Source organism: Calliphora vicina, chromosome 3 (assembly GCF_958450345.1).
Source record: "Calliphora vicina chromosome 3, idCalVici1.1, whole genome shotgun sequence".
NCBI classification, from domain to species: domain Eukaryota; kingdom Metazoa; phylum Arthropoda; class Insecta; order Diptera; family Calliphoridae; genus Calliphora; species Calliphora vicina.
In genome coordinates, this window is record NC_088782.1 from 91,516,875 (window position 1) to 91,528,519 (window position 11,645).

General features: G+C 31.5%; 1 protein-coding gene across 2 annotated transcripts; it reads right to left on the minus strand.

Moving 5' to 3' along the window:
* Positions 1 to 2,533: 2,533 nt before the first annotated feature.
* Positions 2,534 to 11,328, minus strand: Rich (Guanine nucleotide exchange factor subunit Rich). Of its 2 annotated transcripts, none has more exons than XM_065506582.1 (3): positions 11,215 to 11,328; positions 9,866 to 11,152; positions 2,534 to 7,405 (listed from the first exon to the last, which is right to left on the minus strand). In XM_065506582.1, exons 2-3 carry the CDS (start codon positions 11,139 to 11,141, stop codon positions 4,134 to 4,136), a joined length of 4,548 nt encoding a protein of 1,515 aa, XP_065362654.1. In that variant the 5' UTR covers positions 11,142 to 11,152; positions 11,215 to 11,328; the 3' UTR covers positions 2,534 to 4,133. The 2 variants fall into 2 exon arrangements, with proteins under 2 accessions (XP_065362654.1, XP_065362655.1); XM_065506583.1 differs by having other exon boundaries at positions 11,220 to 11,327.
* Between the last annotated feature and the right edge of the window lie 317 nt (positions 11,329 to 11,645).

Consider the following 11,645-nt stretch of genomic DNA (forward strand, 5'->3'; position numbering starts at 1 on the left):
AAACCAAAATGTAAAAGAAAATGCAATTGTGTTTAATAGCGAATTTGTGTTGATGCAGATGAAGATCACCAAATCCAGTAACGACATACAACTCCAAAAATTCCTGGAAACAATAAATATGCCTTCAGTTTTTGTACATTTAAAAGGTAAGTAGAGCTATATGTATGTACAGTGAATGTCACTTAACACCATCGTACACCATCGTAGTAAAATTTTATTCATTAGTTTTAGAAAGTTGATGTTTTGGAAATATTTTAAAATGCTATTTTTATATTGTGTGTGCTATTACCTATCAGAAAATATAGTATAATTTTAATTGCCCTTATCTACAAATAAAAAAATTGGGTAACACTGTCAGTGCCCAGAATATCAACGCTTCATTTAAAATCGTAAAGGCACTAAAAAATAGCAAAGGATACCCTACAAAGTATTAGGATTATTTAATATTAACATTTTTTTTAATTTTTAATGTTTTAATTATAATTTAATATAAGTGTACGAATTTAAGTGAAATATGAATTTTGTGATGTTCTTTAATATTCATCAATATTTTTTAAGGAATTGAGGTTTTGTTAACATTTTTGTTGAAATACATATTTTTTGTTCCAATTAATAAAATGACTTTTAATTTTTTATATAATCACCTATTATTGCCTGTATAATTTCATAATATTTTAAAAAAATATGTTGTACGATTTTGAGTGACACTCACTATATATGTATATAATTAACAGTGATGTAGAATATAATAAGTATTCGTGTACAATTTGTACACAAACGGTGTTTATACACTATTGAAACCGAATGGTGTCAAATCGACAACGGAATGGTGTAATTTTTTCGTTGTCAAATTGACACGATTCGTGTACAATTTGTGCACATACGGGGTTGATACACTATTGACACCGAATGGGTTAAATCATACACGGATGGGTTAATTTTTTCGCTGGGTGTAGCTGTTAACTTTAACTCAATTAGAAAAATATTTATTAAAATCTCATATAATAAACATACAACTTATTTATTTATTGATAAAATATATTTTTATAGTATATCGAGAACTTATATTCAATTCAGATCATACGCAGATTTTCCGAAACTAGTTTTTTTGATGCCATTTCTTCGAAACTTAATTCTTTATATTTACAGTATACATCGATGGCTTAATATAAAAAAGGCGTAACTCGATTTTTTGTTACTTTACAGGAGAAGGAATAAACTTAATAAAATCCATCAAATTTTAGGCACAAAAAAAGTTTTAATGCAATTTTTAATAAGAAGAGACATCACATTTTATTTCTCATATAAAATTTATTTTTTTAAATTTTAATGAATTTATTTAATACAAGCCTTTTTTCATTGATATTTTTGAAAAAAATAATTAGTTACGCCATTTTTTATATTAAGCCATCGACATATTGAATTAATTTTGAGTTTAAGTGGCCAATATTGGTGATGAAGAAATATTTAAGAGACTTCAAAATATATTATTTGTATAGATTTTTTGTTTTAATTTGATTTTTCGGAATTTTTCGATTTATTTTCTCAACACAAGCAGCCAGCTATTATTTTCTTATTATTCACAAATTACTGACTGATTTGAAAACAAAATGTGACATTTTCTGACGTTGTGTATGAAAATAATACGAAGTTTAAACTAGAACCCAAAAATATCAAAATAGATTAACGTTAGATTACTTTTAGTTTTAGATTAACTAATCTGATTATCAATTGTCATTTGATCTTCAAGTAAAAACCCGCCCTAAGTGGAAAGAATTAATGCCCATCATTTCAACAAATATCTATAAGTGCTTAGTTACTTATTATTTTACAATTTTTACCTCTGATATTGATTTTAAATTAATGTCAAGTTACCTTTTAGGTAAATTTATCTGCTGCGTATTTTAAGTAGTAATTAATGAAGTTCAATTACATTTACAACAATAAGCGCCAGAATATACTTAAGAAAACATTTCCATAAAATGGAGCTTAATAATAGAGTGGAATATTGTAATTTATTATTTGGCCAATAAGGCTTCCAAATTACAAATAAAATAAACTAATTTGAATTTAAAAAATATGTTTTTTTACACATTTTTTTAATAAACTACTAGTTTAAAATTGTCTAAATGCATTGGAAATTTATCTATACAATAACCGCTAAACTCAATATAAGGTAGGCTGCAAATTTCTTTAAAATAACGTTCACATTGTGGAAATATTTGATTCAAAAAAGTATCCCCTAAATAAGTTTATATTTCATTCCTTAGAACAAATATTTATTTAAATAAAAAAAACTTCAGTTTAGAAGATATAACAATATACATATGTATGTTGATTATTATATTGTTTGACGTTGCATACAATTATAAAAATCATCTAAGATCAAATAATTCGTAAAAAGTAGTGGTTACGTTTATTTCGTCAAATATTTTATCAATGATTTCAATAATATTTTAATTGTGGAATGTATTAATACTCAGTACTAGTATTGTCATCTTACCTTAAGTTGTAGTTAAATAAAACCACACAATTTATTTTGTATTAAAGTTTTAATTCATAATTTTTAAAATTATAATTAGTGCTAACTTTATGTTAGGATAAGGGTTACATATAGAACACAAATTATTATCTCGCTCTCTTAAAAAGTTTTTGAGAAACAAATAACTCATATCAGGAAACTGATGAAAATCGCTTTTCAAAACGAAAAGGTATATAATTACACGGTGCTACAATGGAAAAAAAACTTGGAAAACGAACTAGCGTGGGTTATAGGTCTTGCTGAGTACATTACAAATTGTGTCTAAAAATTTTAGAAACACCCTCAAATTCAGAAGTTATTCTAAAAAACCGTTTTCAGTGATGTTTGTCGACTTATCGACCTGTAGCTTAGTCAGTTTTTGTCCGACTATACATTTTTTAACTGGTTTGGAAATACATTTACATACATTTGTAAGTTATAAGTATTATTTTTGTTAAAAATATCTAAAAGAAAAACAAAATTTATCAATTGATTTTAGTCGCTTTTCATTGCTTATTCTGATATGAAAGCTTATAAAAATTTATACCAATGTATAAAGAAAAATTAGTTCTTAAAAAATATGGTTCTAATTATTCAAATCGGATGGAAATTGTAAAAGTTATTCAACTTTTTACAAACACCTTTTTTAGTATTTTCTCCCCCAGCGCATATAAATACATAAAAAAACAAACTATTCAAAAAAAATATTTGTACAATCTTTAATTTGCAATTTATGAAAGCTTAGTTATTTGCCTACCATAGTTGTTTACAATTTTAAAATCTGTGTAAAAGTGTGTGAGTTAGAGGTACTAAAAGTACTACAACCTACCCTAAAATAGTTTTTTCAAAATAACTCAAAATTTTGAGGGTGTTTCAAAATCTTCGAAAACGGTTTTAGTATAACCTCACCTAGGGCCTACAGCCTCCATTAGGTCGCTTTTCAAGTTCTGACAAAAAGTATTATTTTGTAGCAGAGTGTTATTATTTTTTTGCTAGAAAATAATAATTGATGGCTTATTATTAATATATTTAATAGAAGTTCTTTTTTATTGTATTATAGAAGATTATTTTGGTAAAAATTTACTAACGAGTGAATTAAAATGTATTTTTTTTTATTTTTAGCTTTTCTCAACAAATTTGATTTTGCATATAACCCTTATTGAATATAACCATCGATATGTTTTTAAAACTAATACATATTTTTATATAATTTACTAACAAAACATCATTAGTTTTACTTAATAGATAAATTTAAAATCGTTGTATGAATCAGAAAAATTAAGATTAATAATTGATTAGCTATAGAAATTAATTAAATTAATTTTATAATAAATGTTCTTTAAATTATTGCGATTTTACATGTCTGTGTGTTTGTGTGAATAAGATTTCTATGTATATTGTATTAAAGTTACTAGAGGAAGAGAATTGATTTTAGTTTTTAAAGTTCTAAAATATCATTCTAATATTGCTTACAATTATTGTACAAAATTAACGAAAAATCAATCCGAATGGAACAAATTTACATAATGTGGTCAGAAAAAAGAATTACAGAGATGTAAAACCAAGAATACATACATACAAATATCAAATATAAAATAATATTAATACAAAATTACATAACAATACAACCACTAGATTCGTTACGATCTAAATTTTGATGCTGGAAGGAAGAGCGTCTAGCATTAAGCATAGATTGCTGCGTAAACGATGTGGAAGAGTTATTAGCACTTTCAGCGCTTAATTGACGTGACAAAATTTTACGTTTATCTTCAGCGGTGTATTTGTCGTATGTCCAATTTCCATTGTTCATATTACTACCACTTGTTGAGATGTGGTGAGTGATATGAGCGTGACTTTGCAACATATTATTAAGGGAATCTACTTGATGGTGTTCCCCAACTTTTGAGGAGTCATTGTGATCAGTGCTATCCGAATTGCGACTCTGGTTTAGGCCAGATTGGGCATTGTTTACTAAAACAGTTGTAGAAGGCGTTGCAGACGATGCTGCAGATGTCTGAATGAATTGATCTAGGAGGTAAATGTGAGGTTGCAGCGAAATCATAAATGAACGATAAACACATTCAATGTCGAATGACCACTGAGCCACATGTTTCAGTGATGTTTGAATACGACCACAGGCAGCTAGAGACTCTGAGCGAATGACTACATTAATTATGCGTCCAATTGATGCAGCGTCTTGAAGCAGAATTGAGAGAACTAACGCAAAATCAATACAATTGGCCTCTATAAACAGCTGGAGTAGATAGCGCATTTTAATGGCCAACTTTTCGGGTACAATTTTGTGTTGAACTTCGGCACAGTTCAGGCCAAGTGCTAGTGACGACGATGACATATCTTCGTTGAGCGAATAAAAACGCCTGTACATGGTGTTGTGGTCAAGTGACGTTTGCGAGTTAGAACGAGATTTGTTGTAATCACCAGTAGTCATTTGAGCTATATGTTGCGTTGGTTGCAACAAAGACGAGTACTGCAGTTCCTCGTTCTCTTTAATAGCTGGAATGTTTGTATGCATGGTTATGTTGCCATTTTGCGTACTTGTAGGAGTGTCCATCAATGCCAAACTGAAATATCCAGACTCTGATGTTTGGCTTGATGCCTGAGGCAAGTTCTGTTGTTTGTCCAGTTGAAATCGTTTTTGCATTTGATTATAGTCGTTATCAGACTCTTCGGAAGGAGAGTAAAAAGTAGCGGGTGTGGGCAATTTTAACTCTTCGTGCAAAAGTATTATAGCTGTAACATAGTCTTCCAAACGTCCCGTTTTATCCGCTTCCTGCGAAAGCCAAGAGACCAAATGAAAATCTAAAAATGCACTCATGTAGCCCAAATCTATCAATTTACAATTCTGCAAAAGTTTTCGTGCATGTCGATGTAGAATAGCTTCAATACAAAACGTTTCACGTCGTTCATTCTTTGTAGAATTGCTGCGCTCCGATTTACGGCGTACTACAACTACTGGTCCACTTGTGTTATTTAGAGTTGAACTCTCATTGTTTGAGCTGGAATTTGCTGCTGAGATCTTTTCCTTTTTCTCCTTAGACGTATTGTTAGCTAACACAGTTGTTGAAAAACTTCGTTCTCTAGCTATTGGCCCTAAAACTAAGTTGAAGACATCAGGGTTCTGATTAACCTGTGATTGCGATTGTGATGGTGGCGCAATTTTCACATTCACTACCATTGAGGAGCGTGGTGAGTCGATTTCATTTGGATCAATTGCCTTTAGAAAACGTATTAGATCTTTAGCCAGTTCCCAATTGCGATGTTGCAGAGCAATTTCCAACAGAAGAGTAGCATACTGTTTGCTAATCATAGACGGTTCAAGGTTTTGTAAGATAATCAAATAGCTGGCTGCTGTCACGAGTTCTTCAGACTCCAAGCACTGTTGGAACAAATCTTTTGGTTTGCCGGCCATCGAAAAAAGGTACGGCCAAAGGGCAATCTCGGTTTTGCGTGCACATTGTACTATGGTTTGTAAGAATACAGGAAACTCTCTTATAAAATCCAATATACTTGGAAGCAAAGCATCTGGTATTGGTTCTTTGCTGGTAGCCTCTTCTTCCAAAACCTCATGAAGCAAAAGCTCCAGGGAGTGTGGGAAATATGGTAAACGACGGCATGACTGAGCTATTTCCCATGCACTATAGCCCAAATTACGTTTGATCAATTGTCTAAGAATCTTGTGCAGATACACTTGTGATTTCCGTTCTAATTGTGAAAATGGCAATGAAAAATGCGAATTCGATTCATTCGTATACAACGTAGTTTCGTTCTCCACACCCAAAACAATGACATTATCGAATAGTATAACCAACGGATACAATTTCAAAGGAAACGAAAGCATAATTCGCTTCGACATGAATGTGTGCAAACGATGGGAGGCTTCTCTCTTTTGTTCATTCGACGGCGGCAATATTGGCAACCAGACACGCATACCATGAACACCTGAAAACAACCACAGGCAATCCTTCATTGGACTAGATTCCAGAGCAGTATTCGATAGCCAAAAGCACTCAACACATGAAGCCAGACACGATGCCATAAGAGAATTTACAACTGTGTTGCTGTTATCTCTTTGAATCATAAGAATGCGTCCGCACACATTGACAATAATAGTCTCGGCTGCCTCGCTATTTCCAGGCGACACCAGCACTTTAGTAGTTAAATCGTTTCGTAAATTGGTGACTGTCAACGAAACTATACAGGCAGGATGTATACATATACTCTTGACATCCACCTCATAAACACAATCAGCCTTCAAGGTATAGGCGTCGCATTTACGCATTGCAAACAGTGTTACAATACCATCTGCTGTCAGTGCAATCAATTGATCCCGAAACATATTGAGAGATATAACTGGAGCTCTCACTTGAATACGATTCCCAAATTGGTTGTCCAATTTGCATTCTTCGGGATAACAACGTATTTCATCCGTACGATCTAGTAACGAATAGCAACCGCAAACAATGAAGCCCTTCCACCACAGTAAGCCTCCGGACACAACAAAATCTTTTTCTTGAGACTCGTTTCCAAACAGTTTCCATTTTTTTGTTACCATCGAATAGTGAGCCAGCCCAGTCCTTCCAGCGACTGCTAAGTGAATCCCTTCAGCATCTATAGCCGAATAACGTATTGGCCAATTCGTGGCAGCATATGTTTGGGGCAATTGCAATACAGTCCAATATTTACTTTCAGACAATATACTTGATATATCAACGGTATTTTTGATTTCTATACAATCATCATCGGGCTGATTAATATCTGCAGTTTCTCCATTCGCTTCATTTCTGTTATTTGGAAATACGAATTTGCCACCAAAATAGATTTTTTCTAAATTATCACCTTGATTTAAGTATAAAGTATCATCGCCTGAAATAAAAAACAAACAATTTTAGTAATTTTAATGGATCTTTGGTTTTATAAATTTTTTTAAATTACTTTATTTGAATTCTATTATTTTGTTATTTCTAATGTTCTGTTTATCCAAATAATATTGTCTATTGTCTAAAATACAGATAATACAGGACTTCCACAATTATAGTTCACCATATATTTGAAAATAACTATTTACTTTGTATGGGAGGTGTCACACCCCCTGTTCCGATCCGTCCCATTTTTAGTTAAACTTCAAACAGTGATACGAAATTGATTCGTATAAAGTTTGAAGATAGTCACAATTTTAGTTCTGCAGATTTTCGAAAAAAAAACTACTTACTTTGTATGGGTGGTACAAATTTTGCCCTCTTTTGTCCCTTTATGGTCCAAGTTAAGAAAAACTATATAGTCTATAATTGCTTCCAAGTAAAGGAATATCTATGTTCCAAATTTCAATCAATTCGGTGCAGCCGTTTACTCTGGATTGTTTAGGAACTAAAGGTACCAATTTTACCGGTTTCCCCCCTTTAAATCACTTTCTGGTCCAAGTATTAAAAAAAGATGTAGCCTATTGACGTTTCTAAGTAAGCATCTATCTATGTTCCAAATTTCAATAAAATCGGTTCAGCCGTTTAGGCGTGATGCTCAAATAAACCAACAAACAAACCAACAAACAAACCAACAAACAAACTTACAAAGACATTTATATATTTATATGGATTATGTGGAGAAATCAAAAATGTGCATTTTAAGGTGCGACTAAATTATAAGATCAGTGCTAGTACATCTGCAAAAAATTCTAGATAATTGTTATTTTTTTAAAACTTTTATTGTAAAAATGTATTTTGTTGATTTTGAGACAGGTAACTTTAGATTGAAAAATGATTCGAACATCAATTGCATATACAAGAATTTGCTCGCAAATTTAAGTATTTTTTGGTGCAAAATTATTTAAAAGTTCGCGAAAATTTTAATAAAAAATTTCTTAATACTATTGCGAACATGTGGGGACTGATTGTGCGGAATGTTTATTCTGAAAATCATCAGTATAATTCGATTGAATAGTTAATAATTAAAATTTTTAATCTTATGGCAAAGAACACTAGAAAATTTCATAAATTCTATGTCTAGTCGCATTAATAAAGCAATAAATTTAAAAATTATTCATGTATCAATTGCAAAACAATCAAGATACGTTGTTTTATTGAAAACCTTATCTTTTTGACTCACTTTAAAACGTTAATTTTTGTTATTCTGGTTTTCAAATAGAACTAACAGTAATCAAATGTGAGCAAAGGATTCTTATCTGAAAAGGGTTTGAGCAACAAGCATTTTACCTAATAATACCAATCAATAGTTTTTGTAAAATATGCCAAGAAACGTTATTTATCAAAAAATAAATTTCCTCCAATTTCATATCGGTTTTAATTTTTAGTCCTCATTTAGCATTTGTTAGAATCCAAAGGTGAATACACTTTTCATACGAGGAGTTGAAAAAATGTCATAGATCTATCATTTGATAGCATTTATGATGACCCAGATTGGAAAGTTTTAATTTAGATTAGTTGTCTGATCAGAAATATGTATTGTTATAAAGCCAATTTTACATAGAAAAAACGAGACACTACTTGTTGAACGTTTTATATTTGCAAAAGTTATTAAATTTTTTCGAAAAAATCTACCTTGTAAATTAAAACTGTAAATTTTTTTTTTTTTTGTATAGTTTTTTGTTATTTTTTTTATTCATATGCGCTGGAGGCGAAAATACTAAAAAAGGTGTTGAATAACTTTTAAAATTTTCATCCGATTTGAAAAATTAAAACCATGTTTTGTTAAGAACTAAATTTTCTTTATACATTGGTATAAATTTGTATAAGCTTTCATAGCAAAATAAGCGACTAAATTCAAAGTAGTTGATAAATTTTGTTTTTCTTTTAGATATTCGTAACAAAAACAATATTTATAACTTACAAATGGTTCAAAAAATGCACGGCATTTGAAAGCGTAATCAGTTTTCCTTCCAAACCCCTTAAAAATTTTCAAGTCGGACAAAAACTGACCGAGTTACAGGTCTTATAACCCACGCTAGGTCGTTTTCCAATTTTTTTTTTTTTCACTGTAGCACCGTCTTATTAATCTTACTACTGGTCTTAATACTCTTGGAAGGCATTGGTAAGATTAAGAATAATTGTGGAAGAAACGTTTACAGGGTGAAGGGAAATACACGATTTAATATAATTTGGAACTTATTTCTTTCAGATGCTAATTTATATTAGAGAATTAAACCCATGAATATTATTGGAATACATTAAAGTTATTTAAAGGGAGGGATACGTTATTTTGCTGTTATATGAGCCAGGAATATGGCTATACTTTTGAAGTGAAATTGGAGTCAAAGACGAAGAAGGTAAATAATTTATAATGTACTAGTTACCCCATATTTGATGCTCTTACCTTGTAGCAGTATGTGTGGGTGGGATGTCATGCAAGGATTCATTGTAAGAGCACTCTTTACAAAACTTAGTTGACAAACATTGCTGAACGGCTCGTCCGCAGGTTTTTCCTTTTTCTTAGGATTACATGTTAGAAACAATTGATAGCCTTCTGTAGACCATTCCATTTTACTGACACATAATGGATTGTCATGTATTAAGTCTACATGAATACCAAAATCCCATGAAAACGATGACATTAATAATGCGCCAAATGTGCTCCATAATGCCAATCCTCCATTTTCCCAAGCAACAACTAATACACAGCCATCCGGACTCCATTTAAGTTCATTAACTGCACCCAATGTCCCTGGCATTACCGTGGCATTCAATGACAAGCGATGGGAAAATTCAAGACCACCAGTTGTATCCTCAATACCATAAACTGATACATCTGAGTTTGTCCTGCCATAAGCTAGGAGACGAAATTTATGATTAACACTGCAAACTGTGGCATCTTCTACTTCTGGTATCCAAAATCCGTGCATATTTTCTGCTTCAAATCGTAAATGATTCGCAATTAGAAATGCTGCTCTTCTATCACTAAAAACGGCAGCGCATCCACCTATGAATGGAGAATATTCCAAAGATGCAACGTACGAATCTGGTCTTACGGGCGGAATAGTTTTCAAGTTGCATTGTTGGTTAACATAGAACTGGATTTGTCGAAGATTAATTGCTCCTGCGACCGATTCAGATCCTCCAAATTCATCAGATTCCAGTTCTGACCACTGTATACGCATAAGTTCACATTTTTCTGTAGCCACTAGTAGCTCTGTTAAACTGATACAGCAAACGGTTGTCACCGTTGAACTAAGTTGTATGAGACAAACTTCTCTCAAGCTTAATTTTGGTATATTCTCCTTAATGAACAATTCGGCAGAATCACGCTTTAAACTATGCAAGGGTGGATCGACTTGCTGGAATATTCCGCTGCCAGTAGCATCAAAATCAACTTGATACAGTATTAGAACTCCTCCTGTGGTTAGAACTACTAATTGTCTAGAATCCGGCTTCCATATAACCAACTTGTTTTCACCGTAGCTTACCACTGATTCCACACTTCTTTGATAATATACAATAGGTACAAGTGGATTAGCATACCAAACTCCTAGAAAATCAGTTCCTACTGCGGCCAGAAGTATTTTTACTGCATCAAAACAGATGTGTTTAATATTATTACTTTCGCCAGGCAAAGCCAAGTTAACTGCTTTTGGCCATCCAATTGGGAAATACATGTTCAGTTTTTCTACGATATATTTATAAAAAATAAGTTTTTATTATGCACACTCATAACAGACCCATAATTACCTAACTCTTGTAAATTTAAATAAATATAATTATCATTTCATTTTAATTTAATTAATGAAAATTTCTCAATTTCATTCTATTTATCAGAACTGTCAAAAACACATAAAAGAAAACATTACATCAACCATGTTGCCACATCACCACATTATTATCAACATTTTCGCAGTGCTGCCATATAAGAGGCATTTCCCATGCACAGACAGAAATAAAGAGATAATAACAAAATGCTTAAAATAAAATCATGTTCCATTGAAAAGAAATATATAAAAATAAAAGTTGTGGTATAAATGAAGATCATCGAATTTGCTTTTATTTTAATAATTTTGGTGTTGATAGCTTACTTAAACAATTTTGCTTGGTCTATCTTAGTTTAGGAGTTTAAAGACTTTCCCCATATTCATAAACAGGTTTTAAATATATTAAAGGTATAT